The 23,554-nt window shown below is 49.4% G+C and overlaps 1 protein-coding gene across 3 annotated transcripts in view; it reads left to right on the top strand.

The window, feature by feature from the left end:
• The first annotated feature begins 9,801 nt into the window (after positions 1-9,801).
• DTNBP1 (dystrobrevin binding protein 1) overlaps positions 9,802-23,554 on the top strand; it is a 121,497-nt gene continuing 107,744 nt past the window's right edge. The window contains exons 1-3 of one of the 3 annotated variants that reach the window (XM_040967726.1): positions 9,802-9,905; positions 20,609-20,662; positions 21,852-21,902. In XM_040967726.1, coding sequence (XP_040823660.1) covers positions 9,850-9,905; positions 20,609-20,662; positions 21,852-21,902 — 161 coding nt within the window. In that variant the 5' untranslated portion in view covers positions 9,802-9,849. The remainder of the gene's footprint in view (positions 9,906-20,608; positions 20,663-21,851; positions 21,903-23,554) is intronic. The other 2 variants (XM_040967728.1, XM_040967729.1) reach the window with 2 other exon arrangements.

Below are 23,554 nucleotides of genomic sequence, written 5' to 3'. Positions count from 1 at the left end.
AAAGCTGCCTCTAATCCTTGGCTTGACTCCATTTGGCCTGTGGCACAGGCTCCCACATCAGATTTGATTTAGTGCTGCAATAGTGAAAATGCAATAAAGTATTGCAAACATTCCGTGGTGAGCGTCTATATTAAAAGACAAAGACAGGATGGTTGATGCTTCCCTAGGGGCAGACAAAGCATCTTAGAAGCAGAATATAAATCAGCATAACCCGTGTTCCCCAGACTGTACCCAACTGCCGTGTATGAGCGGGGGCAGAGGGTGGGGAGCCATGCTCCTCACAGTTGACTTCTGGGATGCCAGCAAATACTGCTTCACCCACCAGGGATGGAAAAACTTCTCAATCAAGGGGCACTGAAACTCACCTGCCGTAGAATGGCTCTGTTCCCTCCTCGGGACTCCTTCTGCCACCATGAATTCAAGAACTCACAGATTGTCTCACTGATTGCTCTCTGGTACCCAGAGTAGAGTTTGCCACCTTTGCAATTCCAACCAGAGCTGAAGTAGCTATTGGTGGTTCCATGCTAATCATGTCTTCGATGTGATGTCCTGGAGGCTCAGGTCTCTGCATATGCACACACACGGTGAGAGAGAGAGAGAGAGAGAGAGAGAGAGAGAGAGAGATGTAGAACCTTTAGTGTGCTCCAGGTGGCTCTTCCCTGATAGAATTTAGGCTGTCCAATGGGCCCTGGTAATCCATATAAGCCTTTCCCCTTAAGTATCCCAAGTGACACTGCCTTGGCAACTCTAGGACATTTTTTGTGTTAGATGACTTAAAAAGACAAGGTGCTAGGGCCTGGAATGGTGGCCTAGTGGCTAAAGTCTTCACCTTGAACACGCCGAGGACAGTCCAATGCCTTGGGATCCTGCACACACATGGAAGACCTGGAGGAAGTTCCTGGCTCTTGGCTTCAGATCAGCTCAGCACTGGCCATTGTAGTCACTTGGGGAGTGAATCATCAGATGGAAGATCTTCCTCTCTGTCTCTCCTCTTCTGTGTATACCTGACTTTGCAAAAAATAAATAAATAAATCTTAAAAAAAATAAAGACATGGGGCTAAAATCTCTATGCCTGCCCTTTGACGAGGATCTATGGGAATTATGCCAATCTGCCCTTCATTTCCCCACACCCTTTTTTTACCATTCACCTGCCACATGGATGTTCCATCCTTCCTCCACTACAGCAGACATTTGTAAGTACATATCACACAAATGATTCTGCCTTGAGGACAACCTTCCCCGCCCTGGCTTGCTGACTGCACCACTTGGGCCCTGTTCTATGCCTCTAGAGAGATACTCACTGTTACTTGAGAAGGATAGCCAACTCCCGAAAATCTCTTCTTGCACTTGTAATTGATGTTGTTTTCCAGGGCTGGCTGTTCTGGAATAGGTAATTCTACAGGGACTCTATGGGATGCCCTGCTCTGATACCTGATGCCCAAAGATGACATGCCCTGCCCCACCCCCAGATAGGGAGTAAAATGGACAGATCCTTGGTCCTCCGTGTTTAAGAAAGTGAGGCAGCTGTGGTGACCAACTGCCTGTGATGGAAGGAGATGCAGGGCATTCCAGTATGGCCAATAGGTGGACAGAGTCCCCATCCAGAGCCACCCTCCTCTCCTGATTTACCTTCACACTTGGGTTCAACTTGGGTTCCACTCCACACTGAAGGGGAGACTCTGTCCTACCTTACTCCTCTCTCGCAAGTGGAATCCCAGCCAGGGATTCCAACTCCCTCCCAAAAGGCAGGGTCCCTGGCATGGGTCCCTGGACGGACACTCCCAACCGTCCCCCACCTTCCCGCACCAACCAGCTTGGGGTCTGAAGACATGAAAGACAGGAGGCAAACTGGCCTCTTTCTAGGAGCTGGGACATACTCAATTCCCACCTTGGATGAGAGCTGCTGAACTCCAGGATTTATACCCAGTGGCCCCATTGCCAGTGCACAGGCGCTCCACCTCAAACCTGAGAGTTATATCCTTGGCTTCCTTGGGCCTGAGACCCTTGGACTTGGACTAACCTATGTCACTGGCATCCCAGGGGTGCAGCCTGCACAGGGTCCAGCGTGGGACTTCTCAGCTGCCATACTGCATTGGCCAATCACCCTAATGAATTCCCCTTGTTTCACTGTGTCCACTCGGCTTGAATCTGTCTGTAAAGGATGTGACTAATGCACTCTCCCCACCAAGTCTTGCCAGTCTGAAGGAGGTAGTCCCCTGGATAATTCTGCTAAATGCTTGAAGGGTTGGAAAGCCTCAGCTCAACTTCAGGGGGAAGATTTAGCTAGGAGACTCCTAGGAGCTGGGAGACCTGCGCTAGGAGTTGGCTATGGGCAGCTGGGCCAGATGCCAAAACCTCACCCAACCAATCATGCACCCACCAAAAGTTTGTGCTGATGTACTTGGTGTACATTGCTGGGCTAGGCCCAATAACAGGCTCTCTATCATGACTTTTTCTTTTAAAAGCACTTGTCTATTTATTTGCTTATTTTATTTGAGAGGTAGAGAGAAAGAGGAAAAAAGAGAGATAAAGATGGAATGAACTCCCAGCCATTGGTTCATGCCCTTTAGGCCTGCAGTGACTGAGGTTGGACTGGGTGACATGAAAGCCAGGAGTCAGGAATCCTTTCACGTGGGTGACAGGGACATTACCATTGTGGCCTCTCCCAGGCTGCACATGAACAAGAAGCTGAGACTGAGAGCGGAGCAGGATCTTGAACCCTGGCACTCTGACATGGGACTGGGGTGTCCCATCCCTGGTGCCTGTTCTTCCCAAAGCAAAGGCCAGATGAGATGTCCTTCCTCTATGTGGTCCACACCCCATTTAACATATAGATCACCTTGTGAGGTGCTCTTGTTGGGTTGGCATGTGGCTTCTGGGGCCTTATCCCCTCATCTGTCAAATGAGGAAGTGACGTGTGTAAAGTGCTTAGAATCCTGCCTGGTCCTAGTGAGTCCTCAATACACAGCCACCATCAGTGCCACAAACAATGCCAGGCTACATTCGTGGCACGTCTGTGTCCCTAGCACTCCAGCGTAAGTAGGGCTCTAGCCATGGTTGGTTGGGTGGATGATGCTGCAGAAAGTCCTACAGACTGGAGGCTGGTTGGACCGAGAGGGGCATTTAAGGAAGTGATGGGCACTGAGCTGCAGGCTGTGCTCCTGTATGCCCGTCCCCAGCTCTCTCCTGAGCTGCATAGTGTTGCCTCTTCACTGTGACCCCCAAGAGAGGCAGGGGACAGGAGGAGGGACAAGTCCACTTCAATTGGGTACCGTTGCTTCAGCAACATTTACATATTCACATGGTTTTAAAGACCTGAGGATTCCTAAAGAGGTCCCTTTCTGACCCGCTCATTCCCCTTAAAGCCATGCTTCCTTCCTAGATACCACCTGATGCTGGATGGTGGCTGATTACGATGTGGGACCACAACCACTTGGCTCCATTGGTAACAGATGTGTGGACGGTTCTGCGCACTGCAGCCTCTCTTGGCCCCTGAGATGGTTTCTTAAGACACCACATGCACCTGTCTGCTTCCATTTCAGGATGACAAGAGATGATGCACAGTATTCCACCTTTCTGCTTCTCTTGCTGAGGCTCCCAAGCCCATCAGGAAGGCAATGTCTGAACACCTCACTATTTACATAAGTCTCAGAGCTGAAGTTACACACGGAAAAACAACACGGAGTACATCATCTGTAGTTCAGCTATGGTAGGTTTAGTTCCCCTTTACGTGGAGTTAAGAAACAGTCTCTCAGCAGGTGAGGTTGACCAGGTTTTGTAAGGGTTGATGCTGGGTCACAACAGGTTGGACTGGGGGCTGGTTCCTGGCTTCCAGGCATGCATGCATGGAATGAGGTAGTTGGTAGGACTTTGCCCATCTAGGTCACTCCCTGTTGAATCAGAAGCAGGTGCAATCACACAGAGCCTTGTAGCCACAGAGAGGGGCACAGTCGATAGCAGAGGCAGAAGTTGTCTCTGAAAGCCACGAGATGGCAGGTGGCATATATAAGACCACAGAGTAGAAAGAGTAAAATGTGGAAGCTGGGAGAGTCAGTAGAACAGTGGGTGCTTTCTCTAAAGAGACAGCTGGAAAACTCCTCTCAGGACCCCAGCCCGTGGCTGTCTCCCACATGGTGAAGGCAGCACTTTCATTCTTCCCATCTTGAGGCCGTGGTTGAGGCTCCTAAGAACATCAGCCAACAGAACAGAACACACATGCATTTGGTCTACATGACACCAGAATCTTCATAAAAAAACGCAGACTCAAACAAAAGGGCACAATTTCACGGCTGTGCTTGGGTGTGAAGAAGAGTGGGCAGTGGTGCAGACGAGAGATTGGACAAAGGGGAGTGGTCTAATGGCCCTAAACTGGGGAACAGAGCAGAGCTGTGCTATCAGATGCTGCCTGGCCTCTCACCTAACACCTGAAGGCCCTATGGTCTGCCCCCTTCAACCTGCTTCAGGAAACTCAGGGTGAGAAGTGTTGGCAGGGAGGGTAAGAGACAGTCCTTGCTTTTACAGCTGCCTCAAACACTAATGTACCCCATTTTAGGGTGGCACATGTTGAGCCCCATTAGGACTACAAGAGCCCCCTGGGAAGCCTGGCAAAGCCTCCAGACACAGTGGGTTCGTGTGCGGACTCTCTGGGGAAGCCAGCATCTGCCTACTCAAGGCTTCCCAGCAGAATCACTGTCACATCTTTGGAATCAGCTAGCAAAAAGGGCAGACTGCACCTGCTGGTGGGAAGAAATTCCTACAGTCTGAGCTCATGGATGCGCTGCTGGCAAGCATAAAATATGAGCAGCTCAGGACCCTGGACTGGCTGGAACTCCAGGAAGCTCTTGAAACCCCAAGGAGGAGGAGATAGAGCCACAGGCCGACTAAATCAACTGCTCTAGGAGTAGAGCCCAGGCACTGGTTTCTTTAAAACACTCACCATCTGATTCAAGGTGCACCCAGGCTTGGAAACTACCAATTCAACTACAATTGCAATGATCGATGGCTTTCACTAATAATTGTATACAATCATTTAAATGAATCATTGTCAGCTATTAGGGCTTCCCCGTCTGCCTATGTAAGCTGATACTTAATTCTAGGTAATGCTTCTCTCTTTTATTGCTTTGTTTTTGCTGCTATTTCTTGTTCAAGACTTTGACGTCGTTGGGCAAGGCATTGTGGTGCAGTAGGTTGAGCCACAGCCTGTGAGAGCGGCCTACCATATGAGCCCTGACAGCTCCGCTTATGAGGCAGCTCCCTGCTAATGTGCCTGGAAAAGCAGCAGCTGGCCCAAGCCCTCGGGCTCCTGCCTTCCATATAGGAGTCTGGATAAAGATCCTGACCCACTCCTGGCTTTTGTGGCCTTCTGGGGGGGGTAAACGAATGAATGGAAGATTCTCTCTCTGTCTCTCTGCCTATCCCTCTCCCCCTCCTTCCTTATCCCTCCCTCTCTTTGTAACTCTGTTCTTGATATAAATAAGGAGCTCATTTTGGGGAAACTTTCAGTTTACTTTGTTACATTTAGTTCCTTTATGCTTTGTTGGCTCACAAGTTTTAATTTCAGAGATATAGTCTCAAGGGAAAACCATATATTTGTAAGCATATGGAATTAGTCTTCTACTTTAAAAACATTTTAATTCATTGATTCACATTCTATTTGAAAAGCAGAGATATCTTCCACTCACTGATTCATGCTACAAATGCCCACAACAGCCATCGCCGGTCCAGACCTGAACTGTGTCTGGATCCCCCATATGCGTCACAGGGCCCCAGGTTCTTGAGCCTTCCCCCTTTGCCTCCTGGGATAGATACGATTAGGCAGCTGAACATGGAAGTGGAGCCAGAATTCGGACCCAGGCACCGGATGTGTGTGCTGAGTGGTACTTTAAGCACTGGGCAAAAAGCTGGTTGTGGTCTTCTTTATTCAGCTGGGGTTCCTACATTTTGATAAACAGGGACAATTGCTTGCTTCTGAATGTTTCATGAGCCTGAGCAGCGAGCCACCAGGAATAAAAGAGGGCTACCTCTCTAGCACATGGGACACTAGCTCTCTTTTCCCATCGAACAAAAAGAGAAGGCTAGGTGTCAGATGGCATTTTGTTAGAGTGGGATGAAATTTCAGAACACAAGTGGTTGTAGCTGAGAGGCCTGCTTACCATTCTTTCAGTCTGGCTCATGTGTGTCACACACCCCGGCTCTGCAGTCCTGGAGGTCACTGTAGATTACATATGTGTTTGAACCTGGACGTCACCTTTCTACCTGCTTCTCTCAAGCTCTTCCGACTTCATCTTTGCTCCTGTGTGTTGGGATTCCTCTCCTCCAGCTCCCTGCTTTCCGTCTCTGCATTCCTTTTCAAAAAACTCAACATATGACCATATCCAAGCCCTGGTTCGAGTCCCAGCTGTTCCACTTCTGGTCATCTGCCTGCTAAAGCATGTGGCAAAGGCAGCAAATGGTGTCCCAAGGGTCTGAGTTTCTGATATCCATATGGGAAACCAGTATGGAGTTTCTGGTTCCTGGATTCCAGCCTCAGCCTGGCTCACTGCAGGCAGCCATGAAGAGACTAAGCCAGAGGATGGAAGGTCTCTCTTGCTCCCCTTTTATGTCATATTACCTTCCAAATAAATAACAGTTTCACATAACTTATTTTCTTAGAACTATCCATTGCCTCTACAGATTTTGCACGAATTCTGCCTTTTTTTGTTTCTTGCCTTTCAAAACTTAAGATACAAAAGATAGTTACATTCTGGCTTAAAAAAGAAGCAAAGATGGGCCCCGCAGTGTGGCCTAGTGGCTAAAGTCCTCGCCTTGAATGCGCCAGGATCCCTTATGGGCGCCGGTTCTAATCCCGGCAGCCCCGCTTCCCATCCAGTTCCCTGCTTGTGGCCTGGGAAAGCAGTTGAGGACGGGTCAAAGCTTTGGGACTCTGCACCCGTGTGGGAGACCCAGAAGAGTCTCCTGGCTTTGGATTGGCATAGCATTGGCTGTTGCGCTCACTTGGGGAGTGAATCATCGGACGGAAGATCTTCCTCTCTGTCTTTCCTACTCTCTGTATATCTGCCAATAAATAAATCTTTAAAAAAATAAAAAAAAAGTAAAGACAAGTGAGTAATAACACATCATCAATAACCTTCGCAATCCAAGGTTCGTACAATACAAACAACCAAAGGGCCTCAGCAGTTACGCTTCAAGGCCTCTGCGCGGAAAGTGTCATGCAATCTCATGGGTTCCAAATCCTCTGCCTTAATAACACCTTCCTCTTCGTCTTTCTTTTCACCAAATCCTCGCTTATCGCTTTGTCTACAGCAAGACAGGGACAGGAAGCTGCCTTCGCTCAGTGCCTGTCACCTGGAAGTACTTCTTGCAGCATGCATATCAGCATCAACTTCTGGGGTTGTGGATGAACTTTGGGTTCTGACTCAGTCCCTCGGGGTGGAGCCTGAGCACCTACACTTGCAGCCCCTCCCAGGGTGCTGCTGCCGCTGCGGTGCCCCAAGGCACCACCCTAGGGACCTGTCCGGCCTCTTGGGTTCTCACCCCAGATGTTTCGTCACCAATGTGTGTAATTTCTGCACTTCGTTATAATGTTTTCAAAATCAGCTCACAGCCATTTCCTGAGTTAAAATGTGGCCAGCAGCCTCAGGATGGGCGTTGGCTATCTGACTTCACAGTTTGTGTTCTGCCAACTAGTCGTTCCAGTTTCTGATTCCTGTTTATGTCCACGGGTTTCACTTCTGGCCCTCCGGCACAGGCAGCAACAACCCTTGTGTCTCTAATTTCCTTTTTTTTTGTTAATTCACTTTTATTTCTTTAGAATAGAATGTCTCTTCTTAAATGGAAATTCGTTTTCCCAAGATTACAACTACGAGAGCTGAGCTGATCCAAAGCTAGGAGCTTCTTCTGGGTTCCTTGGTGAATGCAGGGGCCTAAGAATTTACGCCTTCCTTTTCTGCTTTCTCAGGCTTTAGACAAGAGCAGGTGCCAGCCGCAGTACCTTTTAGGATATTTATTGTTTGGGGGCTCATTAGACATGATGGGAATGAGAATGTTCATAAGTAGCTCGAGATGAAACCCACGTTTGCCACAGACTAATAAAATAAAGCATTGGTCAAGACAGACAGGATGGGAGCACAAGTGGCAAAGCTGTGTCTCACAAACACATACAGCCTTTCTGCCCGAGTTTAGTGCAACCTATGGTTTCGTAGCAATCCACGGAACTTACTACACTCCGAGCAAACAGGCAGAGGAATGGATTTAACTGAGTAAAATCTGAAAGCCCAGCACCTGGGACTAACTAACCCACCCCTAGATATGTGATCATTTGATCACTTACTTTGCATCAATAAACAACACACCCCTCCTTCTTGGAACCACCTGAGAAAGTGAACGCATGGCTGCAACAGAGCTTTGGGCCAAGCCAAAGCAGGAGCTTCATCCGAGACTCTCATGTGGGTTCAGGGGCTCGAGTACGTGGGCCATCTGACGTTGCTTTCCCAGGCACAGGAACAGGAAGCTGGATTGGAAGTGCAGCAGCCAGGACACAAACTGATGCCCACATGGGACATGGGTGTCTTAGGTAGTAACAATGCCAGCCCCAACGCTCCTTACTTCCTGGCTCCCCGGTGGTAGCTGGGATCAAGGGCCCCAGGTCTGGCGCAGGGCTAAGCTGCTGCCTGATTGCAGCATCCCTTTTGCAGCCTGCGCTCCAGTTCCAACCCACATTGCTTCAGATACAGCTCCGGGAAAGCAGTGGAAGGTGGCTCAAGCGCCAGGGAGACTCAAGTGGGAGACCTGGATGGCGTTGCAGGCTCCGGTTGCAGACCTTCGGAGAATGGATCCGCAGATAGAAGTCCCTCAGTCACTCTGCCTTTCCAATAAATGTCTAAAAAAAGGGGGTGGGGGGTGGGGAATAAGCTATCTCAGCGTCATGAAGAGGTGGAGAAAATGAATCAGAAAAGTAACAAACGGTGACCTGTACAAGGCAATCAATCATCCTTCGTTTGCGTGGGTTCAAGGGAGGGCAGCTGGTGGATACCGCCAATTTATATGCAAAGCCAGGGTGCGAGACACTTGACCTAGAGGCCACGACTGATTTCTGACTGGAAGGCTCCCCGGTCAGCCGTAAAACCGGTTCCCACTAGGAGAACAAAAAGACCAAGCAGGGCCGTGGATTAGGCAGGGGTCAAGGAGCGTCCTGTCAGCCCCGTGCGGGCGGCAGGCCACGCCCCGGCGCCAGGCCACGCCCCTCTCTGCAGTTCCGGCCCGGCGGTAGGCCACGCCCCAGTGGCAGGCCACTCCCCTTTCTGTAGTTCTGGCTGGGCGGCAGGCCACGCCCCGGCGGCAGGCCACTCCCTCTTCTCCACAGTTCCACCTTAGCGGCAGGCCATGCCCTCTCCCCGTAGCCCCGCCCCGGTGGCAGGCCACGCCCTTTCCCCTGCATCCCGGGCCTAGCGGCAGGCCTCTCCCTCTTCTCCGCAGTTCCTGCCCGGCGGCAGGCCACGCCCTCTGCCCATAGCCCCGCCGGGCGGCAGGTCACTCCTCCTCCTCTTAGACCCGCCTCAACGCAGACCACGCCCTCTGCCCTTAGCCCCGCCCGGCGGCAGGCCGCGCCCCTCCCACTCCGAGGCCGACGCGGACACTGCGGCTGCGCGGGCCCGGCGCGCGGCGCGGCGGGGCGGGGCGAGGGCGCGCGGCCCGGGGCGGGTGGGAACGCGGAAGGGGCCGGGGCTGCGGCGCGCACCCTGGGCCGGCGGGGGCGGGGCCGGCAGGGGCGCCGGGGCGCGGGGCGGCAGGTGCGGGGGTGGCGGCACCGGCCCACGGGGAGGAGACGCGGCGGCGGCGGCGGCGGCGGCGATGCTGGAGACCCTACGCGAGAGGCTGCTGAGCGTGCAGCAGGATTTCACCTCCGGGTGGGTAGACGGTGGGACCCGCGGGCGCGGGCGGCCCCGGTCGGTCCTGCCCCGTCCTCCTCGCCCGGGGAAGTAACGAACTTGGCGGGAGTCCCGCGGCACCTAGTCACGCAGGGGCCCCGGGGCCGGCGAGGAGGCGCGCGGGAGTCATGTGAGGGGCGGCCGAGCCGGCCCGGCGCGCGCCCCCTCGCTGCCTGCCGTGCGCCCGGGACACCTGCGCGCGCGGCCTGCACCTGTGCCCGGCGTGGGACGGCCCGGGGGCTGAGGACACTCGGGCCCGAGCTGCAGCCGTGCAGTGACCACCCCGAGTGGCTCAGAGCACACGCGCACAGCGGGTCTCAAACTTTGCCTGACGGTGCGCAAGCCGGGGCGCATATCCATGAAAACGGAATGTTTGGGGCCGGGCTTGGAAAGCTCCTCAGGTGACTCAGTGTGGGAACTGGGGATCCTGAGCTGTCTGACCTCATCTTACCGTTCGTGCATCCGGGAGATGGGGAGAATGATGGTATTCTAAGGCCTCGAGCTGTAAACTAAACGCCGTAGCCACTGTGTTGTGGCTTAGTGTTGAATTCGTTTTCATCCGCCCCCCCCACCCCCCCCTTGTTCTTTAGGAAGGCTGTCCGCTTTAGTTTGCAAATCCTTGTGGAAAACCCTGGGAATGTGAGGTCACGCTCTTAATAGGTTTTGATAAACTTCTATGGGGAAAAGTTAGCTACAGTGTTACCTCGGGGCCCAAAGTGTTGCTGCAACTTGTTCCCTGAGCACCAAAATGTCCCAGGCTGACATACTTGAAGGCTCTTTGTTTGGTGTTAAGAATATCAGTTTCAGGTGTTCCGGCTGGGAATTATTCACTGGTGGGTGTGTGCGTGACCTTGCTGCCTACAAATGCAGGCAGAGTTACTGCAGAGTCTAAGTTACTGTACGGAAAACGTTTTTGCTCTGTTGCTGGAGTGCTGTGTGTGTGTGCATGAGAGAGGTGGTGGGGAAAGGTGACCGTCCGGTCCACGCTGTCCCTGTGGTGGCCTCCCGGGACGCCGTGGTGTCACAGCTCATCTTGTGGTTATGCTAAGCGTAGCCTCAGAACCTCAGAACCCGTCCTTGCTCCGACCATGGCTTAGGAACATGGGTGTTGGACATGGGTGCCCGGTCCCAACGGTCCTGAGAGAGTTTAGACTTCAGCCAAGAGCAGATCCGAGAGCCTCTGCTTTGGAATCAGGTTCTTTGTTAGTTTGCTCTGTGTTCAGATCACTCAGAGCTGGCATCCGGCTGGACTCTGAGCCTGAACCGTCAGCTTGTCCCAGGGCATAGAATTAATTCCCTTCCAGAGGATGTCTGGCTTCTGGTTGACCCACACCTCTGAACGGATCACGTTCACTTTCTTCAGGGGGAAAAAAAATGTTGTTACACTTCCCCAGTCTGCTTTATTCACATCAACCCATTTGACATCGTGGATGATGTGTGGCCGTGCTGAGGGTGGGCCGAGAGACTGGGCCCTCCCAGAACCGTCTCGTGGGAGCCCTGGCAGCTGAGTGCCTTTCGCAGCCAGAGCCGCTGCCTTGCGCAGTGCTGGTGAAAGCCCTGTGTCGAGGAGGCTCCAGGGAATCCGCCCGCCGACTCCTCCGTGGTTCCCGCTGCCCCCTGGACACCACCCTCTCCCCTGAGCTTTGCTGCTCATTTTCAGTGTCTGAAAGCTGAAACAACCGGAGTGTAATCCTGGGAAAATTCCCTTTCCTTTCTTAAAAAGTAAACTTGAACTCTACTTTCTCAGTTGGGGACGTTGTGTTGGTGACTAAGGCATATGCAGTCAACACAGTGAGCTGTTACCTTTGCTTCAAATGTAGGAAAAACCCCACAGCTTTCTAGACGGTGCTGGAAGGGTTGGGAGACCGCCCTGGGGGAGTGGGTGAGCAGGGCACTCTGGGTGGGATGTGGGCTTCCGGTGGTTTTTGATGATTCATGGTAGCAGCTGTGTGGGCACTCAGGAAAACCTGGCGAGCGTGTCCTGTGCCTTCTGACTGCAGCGTTGGCAGTCTGTGGGGCGAGGCTGCGGGGCAAGGGTGTGGAATGCCTCACCCAGAGGGCCCTGCTTTGGTCTGATTCAGTTGGAACCTTTGGTGGGTTTGTGGAGGATGCCTTCTGTTTTTGGGATCAGCCGAGCTGACTTTGGTGGCTGTGGACCCTGTGTTGTACCTTCGGGGCAGTTCAGATCAGATACCCCAAGGCTGAAGTCCTGAGGCCTGCAAACCCTCCGGGAACTGAAAGTCAGACTGAACCAGCCTCTGGCTTTCTGTGAGTAGGGGCAAGTGATCTTCATTTTTGGCTGTCCTATGGCTGTGTCTGCCCCAAGACTGCCTGTCCCCCCAGACCTTGACCCTGCCCCCTGTCCTCAGCCTCTCTTTCCTTCCTTCATAGTGACACCTGCTCGTAGGAGAGGCTGCTGTTATCCAGTTCACAGTGCAGTTGCATGGGAAAGTTTTCCCTGACAGGTTGACTGGGCTCAGATTTTTCAACCTCTTGATAAGGAATCTCCATATTCTCCTTGGTGGAATGGGTCTGTCCTTAAGTTGCCGCAGTGAGCAGGACTCCGGGTTAGGCATGCCGAGTTTCTTTTGAAAGAAGCCGGACGAAAGCCTGACAGGCTGCCTACTCCTTGTGGCCAGTCTTCACTGCAGCTCTGAAGGCTGGGCAGACCCTGGGAGTGCAAAGTTGACTGAAATGATGCCTGCCTGCCTGCCCGCGCCCCCGGCTGCCAGCCCCTAGTGCTAATGTGAAGCAACACAGCCTGGGCCCAGTGGTAAAGTGATGGCTGATGTGGTTTCTGGGCTGTTCACTGGGCTGCTACCGAGAGACAGTGGCTACTAGACTGGGCCTTGCAAATGAGGAGGGATTACAGTAGATTGAGTGTTGAGTCCAGGGCTAGCAGCAGCTGTGGGAGGTGAAGCTGGAAAGGAAGTGCAGTGTCTGATACTAGAAAATCTAGTTGTTTTAATTTAGCAAGTGTCTGTTGCACAGAGTCAACGGTAGTCATTTATTCTCTGTGCCAGGGAACGTAGCAGAGAACAAACGAGACAGCAAAGATGGTCCCTCTCTTGCAGCGGGAGGCAGCATGGCTAAAAGGTTATAAAAATCAGCTTTCAAGGGAGAGGGGCTGCGAGTGTCGCTAGAAGGAAAACTTCGGAGGTGAGGGAAAGGAGCATGCCCAGTGAGGATGGCTGGGGAGGCCGTGTGGAACTGTGGGCCAGGCGAGAGCCTGTGAGGGAGAGCTGGAGGGCTGGCGCGGTGGCTCACCTGGCTAATGCTCTGCCTGCGAGTGCTGACACCCCATATGGGCACAGGTTCTTCACCTGTCTGCTCCACTTTGAACCCAGCTCCCTGCTCGTGGCCTGGGAAAGCAATGGAGGAACGGCCCGAAGCCTTGGGATCCTGCACCCGCTTGGGAGACCTGGAAAATGCTCCAGGCTCTTGGCTTCAGATCAGTTCAGCTCCAGCCGTTGCGGCTGTTTGGGGAGTGAACCAGTGGATGGAAGTGGGCGATCTCTCTATTTTTCTATCTCTCCTCTTCTCTGTAAATCCGCCTTTCTAATAAAAAATCAATCTGCACACCCTAGGGGGTGTGACAGGTAGCGGTGGTCGAATCTGTCTGCAGGGAGGGTGGCAGACAAAAAAGACACACAAGGTAGGAATGTTGATTTTTTTAGACAAATGTCCTGTACCAGTGGAAAAGACGGGAAGTGTTTGAAGGGACAAGGAGCCATTGACTGTGAACTCATTGTGAGGTGGTGGCTGTACTGAGGCAGCCGGGAACGGAAGATGCCTGCATGCAGGGCGGCGGGGTTGGTTAGGAAGAACTGGGCACTGTGCAGCATTGGGGTGGACCTCACGGGCCACGGCCAGTAGGAGCCATTTATAGTGTTGAAACACTGTAGCCTTTCCTTCTCCTTGATGTTGTTTTAAGAGGGGGAATAAGTGATAACCACTAATGTAAAGGTAGACTGTTGGGTCTGTATTTGTAAAGAGAATCTACAATTAGAATAATGGGAACAGGAGCGTGATTAGAAAGAATTGAGCCTTGTGCTAAAATGTTCATAATGTATTTTTTGCTGCTGATGCCGTAGGGGAGATGGAAATGGAGGCACACTCCAGGAGAGTGCATCCTGGCAGTCTCATCCGTTACTGTAGTGCTCCGCATTCTTTGCTTCTAAAGAGGCTTTTTGGCTAAGTGGTCTTGCTAACCTCCACTGTTTCTTAGTAAGATGCCTCCATTTTAGTATTTTGTACAAAGCTTGAAGAAAGAACTGTACTGGCCTCAAATTAAGGTCATTGGAACTGTCTAAAAATAGCATTATTGAGCTGCTAGGTTGGGTTTCAGGTTTAGCGCCTTGCAGTGCGTTAATGGAGCTGGCCACGGGCCTAGTGGCTAAGATGCCTGCACCTCCTGTGGGAGTGCCTGGGTTCCGTTCCCAGGTCCAGCCCCTGCACCCGGCTTCTGCGCACGCGCACCCTGGCCTTGGTGCTTGAGTTCCTAGCACCCACACAGGAGATTTGGGTTGTGTTCCTGCTCTTGGCTTTGGGGCCAGCTGTAGCTATGGTGAGCATCTGGGGAGTGAACCAGCAGTTGGGAACTCTCAGGTGTCCGTGCCTCTCAAATAAATTTTAAAGCATAAAGAAGTGTATGGTAGGTGTCATTCATAAGGAGTAGTTGTCCAGTGGCTCATGGAAGTCTGTGCTGCTATGCTGACTCTGCAGTGTGTGTCTGCCGAAGGGTGTTTAGTATAAGGCAGAGGATTGAAAAGGGGGTGGGGAAGCCCTGTATAGCAACTGCTGCATTGGAAACCTGTGCAAACAAATTTATTATTTTATAAAGAAAAAAATTAGATTTATTTATTTTTATTGGAAAGGCAGATATCCAGAAAGAAGGAGATACAGAGAGAAAGATCTCTGGTTCACTCCCCAAGCAGCTGCAAGGGCCGGAGCTGAGCCGATCCAAAACCAGGAGCCAGGAGCTTCTTCTAGGTCTCCCACACGGGTGCAGGGTCTCAAGGCTTTGGGTTGTCCTTATCTGCTTTCCCAGGCCACAAGCAGGGAGCTGGATGGGAAGTGGAGCAGTCAGGATTAGAACCGGCACCCATATGATATCCTGGCATGTACGAGCCGAGGACTTTAGCCACGAGGCTACCCGGCTGGGCCCATTCTATACCTTATTTTGCTGTGACCCTTCAGCATAGTTTTTCAACTTTCAGCATAGTTTTTCATTTTTGTTACAGCTTTCATTTGAATTAGCAGTGTATTTTCCTGAGTGCTACTAACATAGCGTCGTCAAAATTTTACACTTGCGGCCTATGTTTGAGCATATATCCCCTCCAGTATACCCTTTGACTTAATGAATGTGTTGTGGGAAACCTGAGCTATCCCTGAATGAAAAGGGTAGGCTACTTTCAGTTGAATTCTGGGTTTTGAGGATGTTTCTTAGAAAGGATCTTTGTGTCTTTTTGTGACTTTATTATCCAATCTTTTTTAATGAGTAACAGTCATCTTAATCCCTTTTTTCTCTCGAAGTTTTAGAAAATTTTTTTTATAGTTGAGAGCTCAAGAGTGAGATCTCAACCCAGCTTTCCCGCTCCTTGGAATATACCCAAAAGAAATTAAAACTACATATGACAAGGGATTTGTAATCCTATATTTATAGCAGCACAATCTACAATAGCAAAGACATGGAAACAACCCAGATGCCCATCTGAAGAGGAGTGGCTAAAGAAACTGGTACATGTACTCCATGGCTTGCTATTCAGCTGTTAAAAAGAATGAATTGTACCATTTGCAACTAGATGTTTCCAACTAGAGACCATTATGCTCAATGAAATAAGTCAGTCACACAAAGAGAAATACCGTTTGTTCTCTCTAATATAAGGAATCCATCATGCAGATTGGAATGTATAGTGATGGAGTAACAGAGACTACCACGATACCACATGCAGCTCTGCTTCCAAACAAAAGATGGACTCCCGGTGAAAGTATTGGGATGATGGACTGTCTGACGTGGTCTGTACCAGCAATGTCGGGGCATGCCTAAACTGCAGACTAATGGAATTGTAACCCCTTATGAAGAGTTGTGACATTATGGGAAAAATCCATCAGGGGTGGAAATTGGGGGGAGGGGAATTCCAGACTGTACAGAATTGTATGATAAATTTCAAAACTAAAAATTAAAAAAAAAATTGTATAATCTTCCCCCCCCCCCCCACACACACAGACAGAGTGAGACCTCCCATCTGCTGGTTCACTTTTCCAAACACTCAACTGGCCCGGTTTGGGCAGAGGCCAAGACAGGTCTCCCTGGTGGCTGGGGGGACGTGAACCTGGGAGCTCACGGTGGCAGGCAGCACGTTGCGAGCCGGAGCCCGGCATGCTGATGTGGGCTGTGCTGTGGGAACTGCCAGGCCGAGCACCCTGCGCTTTCCCTTAAGTTTTTCCATCTCCCCTTTAGCACTTTGATATTGTCAATAGAATCTAGTTTAAATTTTGACACATTAACCATTTATCTGGAAAATTTGGTGCAGTGACTCAGGGGCTAAATCCTTACCTTGCAAGTGCTGGGATCCCATATGGGCACCAGTTTGTGTCCCAGCTACTGCACTTCCCATCTAACTCCCTGTCTGCAAAAGTAGTAGTGGATGGCCCAAATCCTTTTTGGACCCTACACCCTCGTGGGAGACCCCTGGGAAGTTCCTGGCTTTGGATTGGCTCTGCTCCAGCTTTGCAGCCATTTGGGGAGTAAACTAGCATACAGATCTTTCTGCTGCTTCTCTCTGTAAATCTGATCTGCTTCATTGATTTCTATTGGAAAGGCAGATTTACAGAGAGAAGAAGCGACAGAGAGAAAGATTTTCCATCTGCTAGTCCACTCCCCAAGTGGCCTAAACGGCTGGAGCTGAGCCAGTCTGAGTCCAGGAGCCTAAAACTTCTTCCAGGTCTAATGTGCCGGTGCAAGGTCCCAAGGCTTTGGGCCATCCTCCACTGCTTTTTCAGGCCACAAGCAGGGAGCTGGATGGAAAGGAGCAGCTAGGACACAAAGCAGCACCCATATGGGATCCTGGTGTGTGCAAGGTGAGGATTTAGCCATTGAGCCATCGCGCTGGACCCGAAATAAATAAATCTCTTTAAAAAAAAAAGTCCCCAGCATTTCTAATATGTGCTAAAGTTTGGAAACAGAACTTTTGTTAAAATTTTTAACTTAGGAAATACACAAAAAGAGAATAAAATAGTGTTAGGAAATAAAGCCCCAAACCCAAGCACCAGATGCAGCTGGTCACACAGGAGGTTTTTATTTCAGTGGGAGAGGTGACAGTGGGAAGGTGAGAGTAAACAGGGCAGAGGAGGATGGCCATGGGAAGAGAGAAGGCAGAGGGGGAAGAAGAGAAAGAGGCTTCCTGCCATAGTTATAGGAGGGGGCTCCAAGGGAGTCCAGTGGGTGACAGAGGGCCAAGAAGGGAGAACCAGGAGACGGGAGAGCTGAGAGAGGAAAGAATGGAAGGGAGCGTGCTGTGCTTTTATAGCACAGGGGCGGGCACTGGGAGTAGAGTTGCAGGGATTGGTAGATGTGGCAGTAGGCAGGGCCAGGGATATGGGGCCCGCAAGAGATTGGTGGATAGGTTATCAGGGAAAAAAACTGGGTGTAGAATTAAAGAGCCCGAGACTTAAAGAAATGAAACTGAAACACAGGGGAACTGAAGCCTAAGGGAACTGAAGCCTAAGGGGGCAGCTGCTGAAAGCGGAGGCGGGTTGGTCTTTTGGCCAATGCCAGGAGTCACTAAGTGTGACTATGTGTCAATATGTGTGAAGTCACTCTTCACACGCAGTAAACCCCACAGGTCCAGTATTCAGATTTAATGTTTTTCAGATAGCACATTTGCTTTGTCTTCCCGTTTAAAAAGCAAATTCCAGTTTTGCCTCTTGTGCCTTTCATTTGTCAATTCGCATGGCTAAAGAAATGACAGACATTCGGTGAATGTCATGCCAATATCATAGCTAAAAAAAAGCAGCACTAATTCTGACTGTGTCAGTTGCTCAGTCCATAATCAGACGTTCTTGGTTCTTATATATGTCTTCAGTTCATTTGTTCTCGGACAGCTCAGGCTGCCACATATTTCATTTGGTTAAAATCAATTTCTAAAACAGATCGCTCTTACAAGTCACATGGGGAATTACTCATTAAATTGTTTGTTTTCGGTTCTTTCTAACACGTCTCCTTTTTATTTCATTCCAGACTTAGTTCTTTTCCTTATTCTTGGAGGGAAGGGAAAGGGGATACATTGAAAAATTTGTTTTAGGAATGAATGTTTGAAATAACCATTTAAAGGTTTGCTAGACCATAGTGGAGTGGTCCACAGAGGATCTTAGCAGTCCCCTTTCAAACTGTCCTGAATCACCAAATATAATCCTAGCATCGTTTCCAGGGAAAGGCCAGTGCTGTGGCCGTCAAGTCAGTGTCTATTTAGAATAAATATTTGCTGAGGTAATTAAGAATGTGTACAGCAGTATGTGCTTAAAAAAAAAAAAAAAAAAAAAGATTTGGGCCCTGCACATTGACTCGGCAGCTAAAGTCCTTGCCTTGAATGTACCATGTGGGTACCAGTTCTAATCCTGGCGGCCCCGCTTTCCATCCAGTTCCCTGCTTGTGGCTTGGGAAAGCAGTCCAGGACAGCCCAAAGCTTTGAATTCCTGCACCTGTGTGGGAGGCCTGGTAGAAGTTCCTGGCTCCTCGTTTGGGATTGGCGCAGCTCTGGCCATCATAGTCACTTGGGGAGTGACTCATCGGATGGAAGATCTTCCTCTCTGTCTCTCCTCCTCTCTGTATATCTGACTTTCTAATAATAATAATAATAATAATAATAATAATAATAAACTAGGACCCGTGTGGTGGCCTAGTGGCTAAAGTCCTCACCTTGAACGAGCTGGGATCCCATGTAGATGCCAGTTCTAGTCGCGGCAGCTCCACTTCCCATCCAGCTCCCTGCTTGTGGCCTGGGAAAGCAATCGAGGACGGCCCAAAGCCTTGGGACCCTGCACCCGTGTGGGAGACCTGGAGGAATTTCCAGGTTCCTGGCTCCAGATTGGCGCAGCACCGGCCATTGTGGTCACTTGGGGAGTGAATCAGCGATCAGAAGATCTTCCTCTCTGTCCTCCTCCTCCTCTATGTACATCTGCCTTTCCAATAAAATTAAATAAATCTTAAAAATAATAAACTAAAAAAGACTTATTTAGTTTTATTGAAAAGTCAGATTAATAGCAAGAAAGATCCATGTTCCATCTGCTGGTTCATTCCCCAAGTGGCCACAATGGCTACCGCTGCGCTGATCCAAAGACAGGAATTCTTCCAGGTCTCCCACACGGGTGCAGGGTCCCAAGGCTTTGGCCCATTCTCAACTGCTTTTCCAGGCCACAAACAGGGAGCTGGAAGGGAGGTGGAGCTGCCAGGATATGAACCGGAGCCCGTGTAGGATCCTGGTGCATGCAAGGTGAGGACCGTAGCCACTAGGCTACTGCACCAGGTCCAGCAGTATGTAATTTTATGTAGAATTATCTCATAATCCAGTACTCACATACTTATTGGCTTCCTCAATGATCTAGAACAGGGACCACAGTCAGAAGAAAGTGTCACTGGGCCAGTGAAGTGAAAAGAATTAATACAGTCTACGAATGTCATATTTTATGTTTAGAAGAGTGGGTTAATTTTGTTTCCTGTATGCAGTTCTAGCTTGTTCATCTGCTTTCCAACCTGGAGATTTAAAGCCAGCAAGGAAGAGGCGGTGGCGGCTGTGGTAAATCCTTAGCAGAAGCAGTGGGATTTCAGTAGTGGTGGTTCAGGTTAGTAAGTGGAGATTCGTTTGCAATTCAGAAGCACCTGAGGGGTTGGTGTTTTTTCACCAGTGCTATCTGTGGAAATGATTCAGTGCTCCCAGAAGGTATTAAAAGGCATGGAGGCCTGGCGGCCAAAGTGCTTGCCTTGAACACAGTGGGATCGCATGTGGATGCCGGTTCTATCCCATCAGCCCCGCCTCCAATCCAGCTCTCTGCTTGTGGCCTGGGAAAGCAGTCGAGGACAGCCCAGAGCCTTGGGACCCTGCACTCGTGTGGGAGACCTGGAGGAAGAGCTCCTGGCTTTGGATCAGCTCAGCTCCAGCCATTGTGGCCACTTGGGGAGAGAATCATTGGACGGAATATCTTCCTCTCTGAATATCTGAATTTGCAATAAAAAGAAATAAATCCTTTAGAAAATTAAAAGGCACTTGCCTTTTGTATTTGTAACATGTTTTGGAAAACTTTGTATCAGCTACGTTGGCGGGAGTGAGATAGGCTCTGCTGAATAGAGCAAGCTGCTTACTGTCTGTGTCCTCTGGAGTGTTTACACTGTCAGCTGGTGGCCGGTCGTGGATGTGCCCAGTGCTGTGGGTTTCTGTAGTCTGAGCACACTGAGGAATCCTCTCTGAAAACACCCTGTGGGGCGAGCGGAAATAGGAAGATACAGGCTTCCCATCGGTGGCATCTGACACAATGTGCACACTCAACTCTTTGTTGTCTGTAGGGTTGCCTAATTGCTTAAAACGTTTCCCTTGTGTGACCTAAAACTCTAACAGGTATGAAGATTGGCAGTTGGAAATCTCTTGACTGTAGAAATATTAAATGTTATATTTATTGAATTACAGGTTGAAGACTTTAAGTGACAAGTCTAGAGAAGCAAAAGTAAAAAGCAAACCCAGGTAAGGCTGTGCTAAGACTTTAATGAATTGTTCCTTGAATTTCATACAACTTGTCGTTGTACTCACAATTGTATATACATTTTAATGAGTTTTAGATCTGTTTGGTGAACTTGAATATAAGCAATTTGTTGCACCTAAATTTTGCAGCACATGAATGTTTTCTGATAAAATTGTGAAATGGCTGAAAAAATGATCATATATAGTTGTTTTAATCCATGGTTAAATTAATGGCTTTATTTGATCAGAAGCATGTTAAGGTGCCAGTGCCATGGTGTGCCCTGGTGTGGCAGGAAAAACTGCTTCCCCCAACAGTAGTTCAAGTGCTGGATGCTCCAATCCAGTGCCCTGCTAGTGGGCCTGGGGAAGCAGTAGAAATGCCTGGGACCCTCCCGCCATGGGGGAGACCCAGATGGACTTGCTGGCTCCAGGCTTCAGCCAGGCCTAACCCTCAGCATTGCTACCAGTTGGGGAGCAAAGCAGCAAAGAATTGCACTCTCTGTCTATAACTCTGCCTTTCAGATAAATAAATACGTATTTTAAAAAGAATCGTTTAAATTTGAATGTTCAGAGTCCTTTATCATTGAAAATCAATTATAATAAAATGGTTTGTGGGGCTGGCACAGTGGCTTAGCAAGCTTATTCTCAGTGTGCAATGCCAGCATCCCTTACAGGGGCTGGCCCTAGTCTCAACTGCTCCACTTCCCATCCAACTGCCTGCTTATGGCCTGGGAAAGCAGCTGAGAATGGATATAGTCCTTGGGTCCTTACACCCTTTGCGGGACAACCAGAAGAAGCTCCTGTCTTCAAGTGGGCTTAGCTCTGGCCATGGAGGCCGCCTGGGGAGTGAACCAGTGGGTGCAAGATCTCTGTCACTGCTTCTCTATATAACTCTTCCCCCAAATTTTCATGTTTTTTAAAGATTTATTAGTTTGAAAGGCAGAGTTTGCAGGGGCATTTGGGGGTGTTAGGGGGAAGGAGAGAATATCTCCCATCTGCGCGTTCTCTCCCCATATGGTCCTAATGGGCAGAGCTGGGTGAGGCTGAAGGCAGGAGCTTCCAGGAGTTTAGCTTCAGTTGTCATTGGTGATTTTAAAATACTTCACATTACAATGGGCCAGAATTCTTGCGTGAAACTTTGTTTGTCTGTTGACTAATTGGGAAAAATTAAAATCAGTATTTGCTTTGGCAGGAGTGTTCCATATTTACCGAAGTACTCTGCTGGATTGGAATTGCTTAGCAGGTGGGTGTTTTCATTTATGGGGGGAATGGGACTTCTATGGTACTGCCTGAAAATGGTTCTCAATGTCATGTATAAAGCCCTTATAGTGCTTACACTTAGTGCAATGTACATGGAGATTATTGCTGTGTTCCTTGAGGGCTTTGTGTTTTTCACCAGTCAGTGTGCTGGTTGTCCGAGGAGCAGGTAGATCTCTGTTGTATTGATTCGTCAGTCCTTTATTATGGATATGTATTTTTATGTGTGACTTCTTTATTGTGAGAAACTTGATTCTAAATGTGACTCCTCATTTTGTTTCTTTATTTTTATCTATTCGTATCAACATGCAGATTAATATTAAAGTTTGTGGTCTTATAAGACTCAAAAAGCACAAGTAGCAAAAGAAAAAAAAATAAATGAACTTGATTGAAATGAAGGTTGAAAGCACATCATCAAGAAAAGTGAAACACACACTCATAGAAAGGGAGGAGAGACAGACCGTAAGATCTGATGAGAGGCTTAACCTGGAATGTTACAAAGCTTTGATAAGTCGGTAGCAAAAAGATGAACAGCTCAGTGAAGAAACAGGCAAAGGATTTGAAAAATACATTCCTCATAAGATATATTGATGGTCAAATACACACAGGACAGGATGCCCAACAGTGTTGGTCCTCTGGGAAATGCAAAGCCATGTAAGATGTCACTTCATGCTCACCAGCATGTGCAGAGTGACAAATGCACAGGCTATGTCAGGATGTGAAGAAATTAGAACTCTTACTCATTGCTTGTGGGTAGAAGAGGACGGCCCAAAACCTTGGGACCCTGCATCCATGTGGGAGACCCAGAAGAAGCTCCTGGCTTGGGATCAGCTCAGCTCGGGTCATTGTGGCCACTTGGGGAGTGAACTAGCAGATGGAAGATCTTTTTCTGTCTCTCTCTATAAATCTCAATTTTAAACAAATGAATACATAAATACGTCTTTAGAAAGAATTGCCATGTGGTATGGCTCAGCAGTTTTACCCTAAGAGAACTGAAAACATGTGTCTATGAAGCCTGTTCCTAAGTGTGAACACCAGAGGTACAGTGGTCCAAAACTGGACACGGCAAAATTATACATCGCCGGGTGAATGACTGCAACAGGACGTGGTGTAGCCAGATAATGGGATGTTATTCGGCCACATTGTTCGGAATTTCCTTTCTCTGTAAGGCTGAATAAGATGCCTTTGTGAGTATACACGACGTTTTATTTACCAGATGGCTTGTATGGGCACTTGGGCTGCTTTCACCTTTGGCTATTGTGAATAACGCTTCGATGAATGTGGGTATACAGGTAGCTTTGAGACCTCGCAATTACTTCTTTTGGTTATATGACCAGAAGTGGAATTGCTGTATCTTACGATAATTATCTGTTGCATTTTGTTCAGGGATCATTATATTACTTTCCATGGTGCCTACATCATTTTATGCTTCAATCACCAATATACGAGGCTTCCATAATTTTTTTTTATATTTACTTATTTATAAGACACAGAGACACAGAGAGGGAGAGACAGATTTTGTATACCCTGGTTCACTGCCCAAATGCCTGCAATGGCTGGAGCTGAGCTGGCCTGAACACAGGAGCCAGGAGCTTCCTCTGGGTGCCTGCATCCACATGGGTGACCCAAGCAGTGGGG

This window comes from Ochotona curzoniae, unplaced genomic scaffold, assembly GCF_017591425.1.
Source record: "Ochotona curzoniae isolate NIBS_2020 unplaced genomic scaffold, NIBS_Ocur_1.0 scaffold_461, whole genome shotgun sequence".
Taxonomy (NCBI): domain Eukaryota; kingdom Metazoa; phylum Chordata; class Mammalia; order Lagomorpha; family Ochotonidae; genus Ochotona; species Ochotona curzoniae.
This window is presented reverse-complemented; position numbering and strand designations above follow the sequence as displayed.